Source organism: Anabrus simplex, chromosome 14, assembly GCF_040414725.1.
Source record: "Anabrus simplex isolate iqAnaSimp1 chromosome 14, ASM4041472v1, whole genome shotgun sequence".
In the NCBI taxonomy this organism is placed as follows: domain Eukaryota; kingdom Metazoa; phylum Arthropoda; class Insecta; order Orthoptera; family Tettigoniidae; genus Anabrus; species Anabrus simplex.
The window spans coordinates 65,537,643-65,553,873 of NC_090278.1; the positions used below are offsets into that span (position 1 = coordinate 65,537,643).

The 16,231-nt window shown below is 41.7% G+C and overlaps 1 protein-coding gene across 1 annotated transcript in view; it reads left to right on the forward strand.

The window, feature by feature from the left end:
• The window catches only part of LOC136885527 (trypsin-7), a 101,004-nt gene that overhangs the window by 29,414 nt on the left and 55,359 nt on the right, over nucleotides 1–16,231 (forward strand). The window contains exon 2 of the mRNA XM_067158125.2: nucleotides 1,574–1,759. Coding sequence (XP_067014226.1) covers nucleotides 1,574–1,759 — 186 coding nt within the window. The remainder of the gene's footprint in view (nucleotides 1–1,573; nucleotides 1,760–16,231) is intronic.

Sequence of the window (16,231 nt, forward strand, 5' to 3'; positions counted from 1 at the left end):
CAATTCACCTCGGCGACTCTGAAAAATATGTATTCGACACTATTTTCGTTTAAGTTTATATATCAATCCCCCCTCGCCCCCAAATCCAAAGGGGGCTGAACTTGGACTTTGAAAAAATCCGGAGTGTCACTATTCATCTCAGCGACCCCGAAAAGTATGGATTCGACACTATTTTCGTTAATTTGTATATTTCAGCCCCCTCGCCTCCCGCCCCTAAGGGTTCCTGGACTGTCTTACCCCCACGTGGTTTGTCACATGATACTAAAAATCCGGAGTGTACAAATCACCTCGGCGACCCCGAAAACTATGTATTCACTATTTTTGTTTAATTTTATATATCACTTCACCTCGCCGCCCCCCCCCCCCCCACCCAAAAGGGAGCTGAACTTTGACTTTTAAAAAATCGGGAGTGTGACTGTTCATTTCAGCGACCCCGAAAACTGTGAATTCGACACTTTTTTCGATTACTTTTATACCTTGCCCCCTGACACCCACCCCTAAGAGAGCTACGGATGGCTTACCCCCACAGTGCTCGTCTCCAGATAGTAAGTGATAAGTGTACCAAGTTTGGTTGAAATTGCTCCAGTGGTTTAGGAGGAGATGTGTCACTTACACACATACATACATCCATATTTATATATAGTAAGTAAGATAAGATTCCATGTACCAGTTTTCGCGTCTGCAACATCTTCAGTTTTTTAGATATAAGGATCGTCATATAAAGGATTCAACCATATTTTCCCTTATTTTTAATCCCCCCCCCCCCCAGGGTGAACTTACCGAAAACAAAAAAATACGTGTTTATTTTTTAGAGGAGATTCCAAATACCAATTTTCACGTCTTTAAACTGTTTAAATATACAGATGCACCCATTTTAAAAATTCACCGCCCCACCCCCTCTTCACTCCTTTAGCGACGGAATATACAAAAATCCTTCCTTAGTAAGCACTTACACTGTAATATACCGTATCCCCAAAAGTTCATGTCTTTGTGTCCAATAGTTTTTGCTCGGCGATGATGAATTAGTCAGTCATTTTATACATATAGATAAACGGTATCGTGTTATTTACTGCACAGTTAACTTGCCACTATTTACTAGAAAATTCGTTCATACTTTTTCCTTCTGTCCAATTTTTTATGCAACTGCGTATAAACTACGGTACATAAATTTGACCAAAACGATGAATATTTTCATTTTTAATCTCACCCATTCAATTCTGTTACCATATGATTTCTTTTTCTAGTAGTTTATTATTGATTCAAAATTAGTTTCAGCAGTCTGAAGAACATAACAGTTATAATATTGGGTTCAAACCCCACAGGTTTTCCATTTACACACCATTCAAATGGTGGAACTGTACCTCAATTAAGGCTACGGCCGTTTCTTTCCCATTCGTAGGCCTTTCCTATACGATCGTCGCCATAAGACCTATCTGTGTCGGAGCGACATAAAGGAAAATATTTTTTTTAAAGGTTATAAAGGTACTTATTAACCATCGTGAGCATTGTATTTATTAGCAACTTGACAGAATTTTTTAAATGTACTGGTAAGTTCTATCCATTTTTCTTTCAGCATTGGGTGAGAAATGCAATGCTGGCACAGAAATTCTATTGCCATATCATCGCTGTTCCTGCAACCCAAGTGGTTTCATTGACTCGTGTACACCAAGAGAGGCCGATAATCAGCCTCATCAAATCGAAACGGCTGACGAGGAAGATGAAACACATCATGATCCTTCGGTGCTCGTTGATGAGGAAGGTAATAACGTGTTCACTCTACTTAGCTATAGCCCTCGGCATGTAAGGTTAGTCACTATTCTCTTTTTTTTAAATGGTTCATCACTGCTGCCAACTCGACTAGTTGCATATTAAAATCATCAGACCTAACAAACTAACCTCAATGTATGCATCAGGTTTACCCAAGTAAATCATAAAAGTGACTCTCAGGTGACGTTTCGCTCGCTCACACGCAACCTTGCTAGTACTGGCGGAGTATCACTGAGCAACCAACATCTGATCATCATGCACAGATCAGGTAGCGCCTTTATTCTCATCTTAGTATCATGCGCTAAGGCATCCTGAACCGACTCTTGCGTACAAAACTCCAGCCGGTTTCGGGTGAGCACAGTGCATTGATTTTATAAAGCGTGTCGGTAAACACAGTAGTCTACATTTTGTGCATATTAAAGTGCGGCACACTACAAAATAATTACTGAAATGACCTACGCGTGTAATAAAAGTAAACATTGCCAGCACGTGAGTAGTGGTTTTTGGACAGTTCGGCCGCAACAGGTACCGGTGGCCTCCTGGACGAGGCCTTCACCGGTGGGTGACGTCACAGCGCGATTCGGATGCTAGCTAAGAGCGCGCTCGTAACATCACATGACCTTACGCTGGCTACGTGTCCAAACTTAACCTTACAGACCTCGGGTTCGACCCTAGACCTAAGGGCGTTAACCGTAAAGACCCTAGTTCGAAGTACGTGTACAGGCTTAACCTGACAGACCCACGGGTTAGACCCCAGGCCTAAGGGCATAAGGGCCTTACAGAACTAAGTTCGATGTCGAAGCTAACCGCATAGCACTGTAGCCTTAACCTTACATGCTGTTAATAGCTTAAAGGGGAGGCATAGCCTTACGCTGACCAGGCGTTAACCTAACCGATTGCCCTTCTCTACACCCTGGCTAAAAGTGCAGGCTTAAATTCACGGTGACCAGGCGTTAACCTAACTGCTTGCCCTTCCTTACACTAGCTCGGGCATTACTTTACGCGTTTGCTAAGAGTGCTGGCATAGCCTCACGCTGACCAGGCGTTAACCTAACCGGTTGTCTTTCCCTACACCCTGGCTAAGAGTGGAGGCTTAATCATCCGCTGACCGCGCCTTAAACTAACTTAACCTCCTCGGACTTGGAACTGAACTTCGAACAATATGGCGGCTATACGGCTTAATACGTATGCTTGATTCATAGGGGCTTAGGGAGAATAATGCTGGAAGCTGAACTCTGAACAAGATGGCGGCTATACATGGGACTAGGGAGATGGTGTAATGTTTAATACATGTGCTTTATTCATAGGGGCCGTAACACTGGAAGCTGAACTCGGAACAAGATGGTGGCTACACGTGGCACTAGGTAAATGGTGTAAGACTTAATACAGATGCTTTATTTATAGGGCTTACTATGATAGGCGACCTTAGATCTTGGATCTGAGTAACCACATAAATGAAAAAGGGAAAAGGGTTTAAGTTTCGAAAAGGCAAAAATGCTAAATGGCTAAGAGAAAAGGGGCAAAAGGCTAAATGGCAAAAGGACTAAAGTGTGAAACGGCAGTAGGGCAAAAGGGCAGTAGGGTAAAAGGACAAAAGAAGGGCAGGAGGGCAAAAAGGCAGAAGGGCAAAAGGGAATCAACAATGGTCCAGGGCTTAGAACTGAACTGAAACAAGATGGTGATACCGGACTAGGAAGTTTGTGTTAGGTTTAATCCATGTGCTTTGTTAATAGGGACATAAATTTAGAAAGCAAAGCTTATTCAAGATCTTGAAGCTGAGTGGCTGCAGAGTCAAAGAAGTTAGCAACTGAGCTGATGCGTAACGTGTTGTTGGTTTTTAGTGTTTGGAACACTGAATTTTTGATTTTAACATTTTCAAGCTTATAGACTTGTACTTTAGAGACTTATAGTAGCTTACCATACTGTTTACTTCACTTTGAGATGAAAACGTTGTGTTCAGAACCAAAAAAAAAAGTTCGCGCTACATATGATAGCGCATAGAACCCAGGGCTCTTCCCTTTGGACTGCTGAGTAGCATGCTAAGTAAATGACTGCGCATTGCAAGTGTGCGTTTAGTTCATGTGAACTTGTGTTCGAATTAGGATGTCTCTCCTCCTTTATCCAGGCTTGAGACTGACTCTACAGCTAGAGGCGGAGTTAACACCCTGAAGAGGTTAATAATAGTTTGTAAGATTGTTTACTATATGTTACAGAAAGAAGGCTTAGGATTAGAGGAAATACGAGTAATATATAGGGAAGTGTTTAGGTGCTGTACTATAAAGAGATTTAGCTTAGAGTTGACGACATTGATTCGAAGATCTATTACTTAATAATACCCGCATTATCCTCCTCTGCAAACCATGTGACCTTGCCGCGGTGGGGAGGCTTGCGTGTCCCAATGATGCAGATAGCCAGGCCGCAGGTGCAACCATATCGGATGGGTATCTGTTGAGAGACCAGACTAACGAATGGTTCATCGAAAGGGGGGTAGCAGCCTTTCGGTAGTTGAAAGGGCGGCAGTCTAGATGATTGACTGATACGGCCTTGTAAGAATACTCAACATGGCTTAGCTATGTTGATACCGCACGGCTGAAAGCAACGGGAAACTACAGCCGTAACTAACTCCCGAGGACATGCAGCTCTCTCTGTATGAATGATGTACTGATGATGGCTTCCTCCCGGGTAAAATATTCCGGAGGTAAACTAGTCCCCCATTCGGATCTCCGGGTGGGGACTACACGAGAGGGGGCGATCATCAGGAAGATGGATACTGACATTCTGCGAGTCGGAGCGTGGAATGTTAGAAGTTTTAATCGTTGTGGTAGGTTAGAGAATCTAAAAAGGGAGATGGATAGGCTAAAGTTAAAAGTAGTTGGTATAAGTGACGAACGTTGGCAGGAAGAACAAGATTTTTGGTCAGGCGACTACCGAATTATCAACACAAAATCAAACAGGGGAAATGCAGGAGTTGGTTTAATAATGAATAAGAAAATAGGGCAGCGGGTAAGCTACTACGACCAGCATAGTGAAAGAATTATTGTCGTCAAGATAGACACCAAACCAATGCCCACCACAATAGTGCAGGTCTATATGCCTACTAGTTCAGCGGATGATGAAGAAATCGAAAGAATATACGAGGAGATAGAAGATTTAATACAATATGTCAAAGGTGACGAGAATCTACTTGTGATGGGAGACTGGAATGCAGTGGTAGGCCAAGGAAGAGAAGGTAGTACAGTAGAAGAATTTGGATTGGGACAAAGGAACGAAAGAGGAAGTCGGCTGGTTGAATTCTGCACTGATCATAATTTAGTTCTTGCCAATACTTGGTTCAAACACCACAAACGACGGCTGTATACGTGAACGAGACCTGGAGACACTGAAAGGTATCAAATAGACTTCATTATGATTAGGCAGAGATTCAGAAACCAGGCGTTGGATTGCAAAACTTTCCCAGGAGCAGACGTGGACTCTGACCACAACTTGTTGGTCATGAAATACCATCTGAAGTTGAAGAAATTGAAGAAAGGAAAGAGTGCAAAAAGATGGGATCTAGACAAGTTGAAAGAAAAGAGTGTGAGGGATTGTTTCAAGGAACATGTTGCACAAGGGCTAAATGAAAAGGCTGAATGAAACACTATAGAGGAAGAGTGGAGATACATGAAAAATGAAGTCAGTAGGGCTGCTGAAGAAATGTTAGGAAGGAAGATAAGATCAACTAAGAATCAGTGGATAACTCAGGAGATATTAGACCTGATTGATGAACGACGAAAATACAAGAATGCTAGAAATGAAGAGGGCAGAAAAGAATACAGGCGATTAAAGAATGAAGTGGATAGAAAGTGCAAGGTAGCTAAGGAAGAATGGCTGAAGGAGAAGTGCAAGGATGTCGAAAGCTGTATGGTCCTGGGAAAGGTAGATGCTGCATACAGGAAAATCAAAGAAACTTTTGGAGAAAGGAAATCTAGGTGTATGAATATTAAGAGCTCAGATGGAAATCCACTTATAGGGAAAGAAGACAAAGCAGAAAGATGGCAGGAGCATATCCAACAGTTGTATCAAGGTAAAGATGTAGATAATCTGGTTCTGGAACATGAAGAGGCTGTTGATGCTGATGAAATGGGAGACCCAATTTTGAGGTCAGAGTTTGACAGGGCTGTAAGTGACCTCAATAGGAACAAGGCACCTGGAATTGATGACATTTCCTCTGAATTACTGACTGACTTAGGAGAAACCAGCATGGCAAGGTTATTTCATTTAGTGTGCAAGATGTATGAGACAGAAGACGTCCCATCTGATTTTCGGAAGAATGTTGTTATACCTATTCCCAAGAAAGCCGGTGCTGACAGGTGTGAAAACTACCGCACCATTAGTTTAGTATCTCATGCATGCAAAATTTTAACACGTATTATTTAGAGAAGTATGGAAAAACAAGTTGAAGCTGAGTTGGGAGAAGATCAGTTTGGCTTCAGAAGAAATATAGGAACACGTGAAGCAATCCTGACTTTACGCCTGATCTTAGAGGATCGAATCAAGAAGGACAAACCCACGTACATGGCATTCGTAGATCTAGAAAAGGCATTCGATAATGTTGATTGGACCAAGCTATTTATGATTCTGAAGATGATAGGGATCAGATACCGAGAACGAAGAATTATCTACAATCTGTATAAAAATCAGTCTGCAGTGATAAGAATCGAGGGCTTTGAAAAAGAAGCAGCAATCCAGAAAGGAGTGAGGCAAGGCTGCAGTTTGTCCCCTCTCCTTTTCAATGTTTGCATAGAACAGGCAGTAAAGGAAATCAAAGAGAAATTTGGAAAGGGAATCACAGTCCAAGGAGAGGAAATCAAAACCATGAGATTTGCCGACGATATTGTTATTTTATCTGAGACTGCAGAAGATTTCGAGAAGTTGCTGAATGGTATGGATGAAGTCTTGGGTAAGGAGTACAAGATGAAAATAAATAAGTCCAAAACAAAAGTAATGGAGTGCAGTCGAACGAAGGCAGGCGATGTAGGAAATATTAGATTAGGAAATGGAGTCTTAAAGGAAGTACAGTAGATGAATATTGTTACTTGGGTAGTAAGATAACTAATGACGGCAGAAGTAAGGAGGACATAAAATGCAGACTAGCACAAGCAAGGAAGAGCTTTCTTAAGAAAAGAAATTTGCTCACTTCAAACATTGATATCGGAATTAGAAAGATGTTTTTGAAGACTTTCGTGTGGAGCGTGGCATTGTATGGAAGTGAAACATGGACGATAACTAGCTCAGAAAGAAAGAGAATAGAAGCTTTTGAAATGTGGTGTTACAGAAGAATGCTGAAGGTGAGATGGATAGATCGAATCACGAATCAAGAGATACTGAATCGAACTGGTGAGAGGAGATCGATTTGGCTAAATTTGACGAGAAGAAGAGATAGAATGATAGGACACATCTTAGGACACCCAGGACTTGTTCAGTTGGTTTTTGAAGGAATTGTAGGTGGTAAGAACGGTAGGGGTAGACCAAGGTATGAATATGACAGGCAGATTAGAGCAGATGTAAAATGCAATAGTTACGTAGAAATGAAAAGGTTATCACAGGATAGGGTGGCATGGAGAGCTGCATCAAACCAGTCTATGGACTGATGACTCAAACAACAACACCCGCATTACGTCATTCCTGCTCTACTTCTAACGTCTGCTTGATACTGTGTGTAACCAGCATCGTGATAGACTCTTAGCAGTTGCAAATGTTGGGGTCTTTACAGTATCTTACATCTATGCAAGGTAACAGAGACTTGGTTTTTACATTGCGTTTACATGCAGACACTTGATGTGAAGGATGCTCTTAACCTCACATGGCCTTACGCTGGCTACGTGTCTAGGCTTAACCTTACAGACTTCGGATTGGACCGCAAGTCTAAGGGCGTTAACCGTACAAAACCTAGTTCGAAGGCTAAGTTTAAAAATTCTATAGGCCGTGAACTTGTGCACAAGAGACAGTACGTGTGAACCCCCACTCTGAAGATTGTTTTACGTGATTTCTCATTTACACATCGAGTCGATATATCTATGTCGCTCTAGCGTGAAAACTACATTCTGTTCAAAAAATTCTTGCAACTCAGCAAAAGCTTAAATTTATTATTATCTCTCTTATTATAACCTGTATGGAAAGAGATGTTCAGACAAAATTATTAGAAATTTGATTTTCTACAGCATTTGTTATGTCGTATTTTTCGATAGAACAGCTACTAACGCGATTATACGAAATGTATTATAGAACGGTGTCCAGACAGTGTGCACATCTCAGCAGAAAACTGACTTTACGAACTCGAGGCCGGGTGTTTGAAATAAAAGCAAGCTTTTAATGCACAATCATTTAGTTGGTGTGATAGTCTGCAGTCCAAGAGAAAGAGCCCTCAAGAAGAGATCTTTTGAGTAATGTGAGAGTTGTGTTATTAGAAATTTGTCTATCATGGAACAACCGATTCCTATCGACAGTTACAAAAAATGTGGAAAGACGCTTCTCCGGAGCTATCACAAGAAACGCCATGAGATGATATGTAAAACTATTTTTGAATGCAAACACTGTAGAAGTCAACTCAAGAACGCTTACAACGGGCAAAGTCATGAAAAAGCGTGTAATGATTTTTTTTCAAGAAACTAATTTGAAGCGATCAAACGTATTCATACAGATACTGATTTATTTTAAAAAAGTACACCTCTGCGAGAGATTTTTAATTCTTCCCCTACGCCTGCTAAAAGTTATGTTGCTATGCACACATCTCAAGATGCAGGAGATAATGATCATGATGACCATGATGATGTTGATGACAAAGAAGATCTCAACGTTTCTGTAGGTACCATCAAAGCTTTTTAATTTTACTTCATTCCCTAAGCCTACTACACGTTCTGTCGCTGTGGAAACGTATCAAGAAGAACACAAGCATGATGATCTAGAAGAAGAGGAAGAAGAAGAGAGGCAGGATAATAATGATAATAATAATGAAGAAGAAGATTTCAACGCATCTTTGCCTTCAAACCATGTTCAGTTTTTACCTACAAACACCATGCATTAGCAAGTACTACTTCAAAACAAGTTCTACCGTTTTCTACACATCAACTGTATGCTATTTGCTTTACGTCGCACCGACACAGATAGGTCTTATGGCGACGATGGGATAGGAAAGGCCTAGGAATTGGAAGGAAGGGGTCGTGGTCTTAATTAAGGTACAGCCCCAGCATTTGCCTGGTGTGAAAATGGGAAACCACGGAAAACCATATTCAGGGCTGCCGACAGTGGGGTTCGAACCCACTATCTCCCGATTACTGGATACCGGCCGCACTTAAGCGACTGCAGCTATCGAGCTCGGTCAACGGTGTGCATGTAAACGCAATGTTAACAACAAATCTCAGTTACCCTATATAGATTTGAGCTACTGTAAAGACACCAACCTACTCGTAAAACGTTTTCAAATGTTGAGAGTCAATCACGATGCTGGTTACACACAGCATAAAGCAGACATTTTAGAAATAGGGCTGGAATTACGTCGTGCGGGTATTATTAAGTAATAGATCTTCAAAGTGATGACGTCACCTGTAAGCTGACTCTCTTTACAGTACAGCACCTAAACACCTCCCTATATATTACTCGTATTTTCTCTAATCCTAAGCCTTCTTTCTGTAACAATAGTAAACAGTCGTACAAACTATTTAGTAACCCCTTCAGGGTGGTTTTTTTTTTTTTTTTTTTTTTTTGCTTACGTCGCACCGACACAGATAGGTCTTATGGCGACGATGGAATAGTAAAGGCCTAGGAATTGGAAGGATGCGGCCGTGGCCTTAATTAAGGTACAGCCCCGGCATTTGCCTGTGTGAAAATGGGAAACCACGGAAAACCATCTTCAGGGCTGCCGACAGTGGGGCTCGAACCCACTAACTCCCGATTACTGGATACTGGCCGCACTTAAGCGACTGCAGCTATCGAGCTCGGTTTCAGGGTGTTAACTCCGCCTGTAACTGTAGAGCCAATTTCAAGCCTAGGGAAAGGATGAGAAAAATCCTAAATCGAACACAAGTTAACATGAATTAAACGCACACTTTCAATACGCAGTCATTTACTTAGCATGCTACTCAGCAATCCAAAGGGAAGAGCCCTGGGCTCCATTTCCAGTCATATGTAGCTCGAACATCTTTTCGTTTCTGAACACAACGTTTTAATCTCTAAGTCATGTAAGCCACTATAAGTCTCTAGAGTTCAAGTCTATAAGCTCAAAAATATTAAAATATAAAATTCAGGGTTTCAAACACTAAAATCCAACAGTGCATTAAGCTTCAGCTCAGTTGCTAACGTCTTTGACTCTGCAGCCGCTAAGCTTCAAGACGTTGAATAAGCTTTGCTTTCTAAATCTATGTCCCTATGAAAAAGCACATGTATTAAACCTTATACCATCTTCCTAGCCCCGTGTCACCATGTTATTCCAAGTTCAGCTCTAAGCCCTAGACCATAGTTCATTCCCTTTTGCCCATTACACTTTAGTCCTTTTGCCATTTAGCCCAGGGTCAGCCAACTGCGTGTACCTGTGATGTCAGGTAAGACGTCACACACTCTGCTCGGGTAGCGAAACGAAGTACTTACTGTCGGATTTTTTATTATGGACACTCGAGTTTAGGCTTTAATTACAAACGAACCAATAGGCCTATTGAAATTCGAGTTATACCAATATTTTCCTTGTTTAATTCTACATTAGCGTATATAAGACGCATTGTTTTCAACGTTCATTAAATATTTTTATTTGTGGTTGTAATAAATATTGCCCGGGTTTTTGGCTTCTTCTCTACGAAGCGCTCACTTAGGAATATATACAAGGAGAACGACTTGTCTGATTCTAATGAAATTTGTATATGTTATAACCACATGTATTTGTAGTGTAATACTCAAGTTTCAATGTTTTTCAACCACCCTGAAAAAAGTTCTTATCATTTTTCTAACGCAACTCTTTCTCAGCCCAGGATAAACGTACAGCAGCAAACTTGGGCTTGTTTTGAAGCACTCAGTCATGGTTATCAGAAACTACAACAACTGTAACCGTACAGTGTGGTATCGAATTTATGAAGAGTAATATTGAAAGGAGGTTTTGTGTACGCCGGACCGTGCGATTAACAGCAGGCCGGGTGGTGAAAACGGGCGCAGTGTTGCCGCGTTCAGTAGTAATCACGCCCGCATCGAACACAGCTCTTCGTTTACTTTCAACCTTTAATTGTATTTCCTCTTATAAATTCCACTTCCCATCACCTTTTCTCATAAGGACTTTGGACCTTCAACGGCAGGTTTGAAAATGGTTAACTTCCTAATTTAGAAATATCACACTGTACAATTTTTACAAGAGTTATTTTTATTATTATTTACATATATTTACGGTATTTAATTCTATCAATTTTCTTCGTCTGAAAAATCACTTTGCTCCGAAGAATCGGTGCTGCTCTCATTCATGTTGCTTATGACTGGCTCGAAATAAGGGACATTTGCACACAGTCCATCTTTTTTTTTCCAGTAGTGGTCTTCAATTTTCTTCGCGTGTTTAATACATTGTTTCCAGAGTTCAGGGGTCACGGTACGTAAGGCTTCTCGGCATAAAGTGTAAATTGCTTCCATACCTCTACCATTTTCTAATGTGTTAGCGATATTTGTTTTTGCTTATTTTCCCTTTTACGTGAGCACAAATGAGCTCGATTGGATTAAGCTCGCAATGGGCCACTGGTAACCAAATAATCTCTACATCTGGTCGAAGTCGTTTAGTCAGTTGTTCCAGCTTCTTTACCGGCGTTTGAAACTAAGGCCTGGCAAGGACAATCAGCTCTGATTTAGTTAATTTGTTATAATCGTCAACTCCAGGTTGTAGTGAAATATTCTTTGACGTTATCCAATGTATAATTTCACGTTTCAGCCATGACATGTTCGGGTTTTTAGATTAAGGATCGATCCTCGTATGATATGGAGCTTGATCTATAACGACGGCCGAACTTTGAGGAAATAAACTCAGGACTTTCTTGAACCATTCTTCATAATGAGTCGAGTTCATCTCATTCTGGTAATCACCACTACTTTTCTTGCCATTAAAACAAAGTTCTGCACCGTCAAGAAATCGTTCTTCACTTCCGATACGTAAAATTATGACCTGGATGACGTATTTTCATCATTCTCCTTTGAAGCGGCTCCTACTCTCTTCACTGACGACAGCGATAATCCAAGACAATCTGCCACCTTCTGGTACACAGGGAACCTCTTGTCCCCTACTTTTTCCCCTCACATTGAAAGAAAAAATAGCACTCGAAATCATTGCAAACCGGGCGAGTTGGCCATACGGTTACGAACGCGCAGCTGTGAGCTCGCATCCGGGAGATAGTGGGTTCGAACCTCACTGAGGGCAGCCCTGAAGATGGTTTTCCGTGGTTTCCCATTTTCACACCAGGAAAATGCTGGGGCTGTACCTTAATTAAGGCCACGGCCGCTTTCTTCCCATTCCTCGGCCTTTCCTCTTCCATCGCCGCCATAAGACTTATCTATGTTGGTGCGACGTAAAGCAAATAAAAAAAAATCATTGCAAGTTCACCCTCTGATAACGGCGGTCTCGGAGGCATCTTGAAGTGACGTGGTCAACATGCAGAACATAGGAAAACTGAAAATAGCTTCCGGACAAACCAAGGTCACGGGCATTCCGTTTCACAACTGCCCGGGGCGAGTGTACTTTGTTCGTTGCGCGCGTGATTACTACTGAACGCGGCAACACTGCGCCCAATTTCACCACCCGGCCTGCTGTTAATCGCACTGTCCGGCGTGGACAAAACCTCCCTTCAATATTACTCTTCATAAATTCGGTACCACTCTGTACGGTTACAGTTGTTGTAGTTTCTGATAACCATGACTGCGTGCTTCATAATAAGCCCAAGTTTTCTGCCGTACGTTTATCCTGGGCTGAGAAAGAGTTGCTTTAGAAAAATGATAAGAACTTTTTTCAGGGTGGTTGAAAAAAATTGTAACTTGAGTATTATACTATAAATGCATGTGGTTATAATATATACAAATTTCATTAGAATCAGACAAGTCGTTTTCCTTGTATATATTCCTAAGTGAGCGCTTCGTAGAGAAGAAGCCAAAAATCCGGGCAATATTCACTACAACCACAAATAAAAAATATTTAATGAACGTCGAAAACAATGCGTCTTATATACGCGAATGTAGAATTAAACAAGGAAAATATTGGTATAACTCAAATTTCCATAGGCCTATTGGTTCGTTTGTAATTAAAGCCTAAACTCGAGTGTCCATAATAAAAAATCCGACAGTACTGTAACTGCGAAGTGAAGGCAAGAGGGGCGAGGGGAAACATAATGTCATTCGCAGGAGGAGGCCCATGGGCTGCAGATACAATGCTGTATGTGTAGTACATATTTCTCTCTACATATTTTATTGTAACGTAACTTTGTTATGAAGTAGCATAAGAGTTATAAAACAACTTTATTTCTACATATACAAACTAAACATTTAGCTGTAGCATTCCTATCATTTTCAACAAATAAATATAGATCTTCCCATAAAGATAAAAAGATCGGAGGGGTAGGTAGCTTGTCGCACCGTGATGTGCCCGGTTCATCCATACTTACTGTACCACTACCACCACCACTACGGATGGCAGTGCACGTGTTTACTACAAAGCGAGGCTGTCTCTTCTTCTCACACTACGACAGCATCTCCCCACCTTTTTGTGCTCATACATCACATGTGCTCTCCGACGTCACACGGGCCCTCTTACTCCACACGCCAGCCAGTTGGCTGACCCTGATTTAGCCCTTTCCCCGTTCTGTTTTAGCCATTTAGCGCTTTCACCCTTTCGACATTTAGACCTTTTCTCTTTTGCCACTTATGTAGCCGCTCTTCCTCAAGAAATAAGGTTGTCTTTAAGCTTTAAGCCCCTATGAATAAAGCATATGTATTAAGTCTTACACAGTCTCTCTAGTCTCACGTGTAGCCATCATCTTGTTTCGAGTTTAGCTTCCAGCGTTAGGCCCCTATGAATAAGGCACATGTATTAGACCTTATACCATCTCCCTAGCCCCTGTTGTGTACCCACCATCTTGTTCCAAACTCAGCTACAATCCCTCTGAGGGTACCTTCCAACGTTACGCCCCTATGAATAAAGCACATGTATTAAGCCTTAAGCCGTCTCCCTAGTCGCATGAGTAGCCACCATCTTGTTCCAAGCTCAACTCCAAGCTCCCCCTTAAGGGTGCCTTCCAAAGTTACGCCCAAATGAATGAAGCATATGCTTTAGGTCTTACACCATCTCCATATTTTTCTAGTACAACATGTAGCCGCTAAGCTGGTGTAGGGAAGGGCATCCGGTTAGGTTAACGCGTTGGCAGGGGCAGTAAAACCCTCCACAATTAGCTAGGATGTAAAGTTATGCCCGAGCTGGTGTAGGGAAGGACAATCAGCCAAAGTTCAGACGTATGCATAATTTTTTACATGAAGACCGGGATAATAATATGTACGAGCACCTGGCTAAATGCACCGAAAGCGGAGCACATGAGCATGTGAACACCCAGTTGTAACGCATATTAACGCATTCATGGATACCGGAAATTCAAAATTGTTTCCTTTTTTTTTCGACCTGATTTCGTCAATCGATCGAAAGCATTCTACTTATATCGAAGCTCCGTTACACTTACAGCTGTTCGTTTCGACTGACAATGCCTGTGAGCACACTGGAGATTTTGCCATGAACCTTAAGACTATACGCATGCGCATGGAGATGAAGTTATGGTTCATGCACAGACATATCCATAAGCGAGGAGCACGGTAAGGAATGTGCCTTTCCATCTACAACCACCCTCAAACCAGAGATAGTATTACAGTTGACCACAAGGGTACGCCACACCTCCACCCCTGTTACTGTTGGCCGCAGCGCCCAGGAGTTACTATTGCATTACATCGCCAGAAGATTTCGCTAGTAGCTAACTCTGAACGGGTTTTCGTAATCACGGGGTCAGAATGCCAGAGCCTCAGCCCAGCCAAAACCTGAGCGACTCAGTCCGGCAGTCGTAATTTTACTTTTCTTGTACACTCAAAATCAGTCTCGGGAAAATGCATCCTCGGTTATAAGGGTTCTCCCAAATTATGATGAGAGAAGCAACCGTACAAGGAACTTTTAGTGAAATGATTTAAGTAAGTGATTTTGTATTCTACTTTCGTATATTTCAGACGTGAACACACATTTTGTTGTGAACCCCTTGAAAATTTGGTCACGAGCCGCCGCTGACCAAAAGCTACATTTTTGCTAGGATAGTAACCCCTGCTGCTTGCAGAAACAATTCTGCTGAGACGTGACATTGTTCGCTTCATAATACTTTTTCAGCATTCCTTTCTTCTGTAGCGGATTGAGTTGTTAGGATACACTAGTCTTCGGTCCAAGCAAAATCTAGCGTTCGATTTCCTGGTTATGTTGAGCTTCAGTCTACGAGAGTTCCAAGTTCGATGCCCGTTCTTCTTTTGTTCAAGGGAGTCCTAGGTTCAATCTCTGAGCAGGTTAGATATTTTGACTAATGTTACTTTTGTTCAAGGGCGCCCTTAGACTCGATCTCTATTTTCGGTCAAATAATAATAATATTATTGACTTTACGTCCTATTAACTACTTTTTAAATACACCGAAGTGCCGAAATTTATTCCCGCAGCCGTTCTCTTCTTGTTCAAGTGAGTCCCAGACTCGATTTCTGTTTGGGTAAACTATTAATTATGATATTGGCTTTACGTCCTACTACTCGTAAATACGTTTTAGAGTCGCCGAAGTGCCGCAAATTAGTCTCGCAATAGTTATTTTCTAGTTCAAGGGAGTCCCAAACTCGATCTCCGTTCTGAGTCAAATTACAAGTTCCAGACACTAAAAATATGATCAAAGATATGTAGGAGAATGTTGGAGAAGGACGACTCCAAACGTGTTTAATAGAATCAAACAAGTCGTAAATATCATCATCATTAGTCGTGCTCATTACTGAGCGTCGTGACTTCATAACTCTATAATTTCCGTGTTGCAACCTTGACGAGGTGTCTCCATCCCGAGCGGTTTTCACATTTCTTTAATATGGTCTGAAGTGGTAGACCAGTGATCTTCTTCACCTGATCTATCCATGTACTTGCTGTTTTCTTCCTTGTGGTCTACTGCCTTCGATTTTGCCTTGCAAGAGGACCTTTTCCAAGTTCTCTCCGTCTCTTCTTAAAATGTGGCCAAGGAACTGAAGGTAACACTCACCTACACGGGAAGATAGGCGTTTCTTGACACGGAGTTCGTCCAGAATGGAAACGTTAGTTCTTCTTTCTGTCCAGGGAACACGTAGCATTCTCCGCCAACACCACATCTCAAATGTATCAATGCACTTTTTGTCTTTAGTATTCACGGTCCAGGTATCACGCCCGTACAAAAAG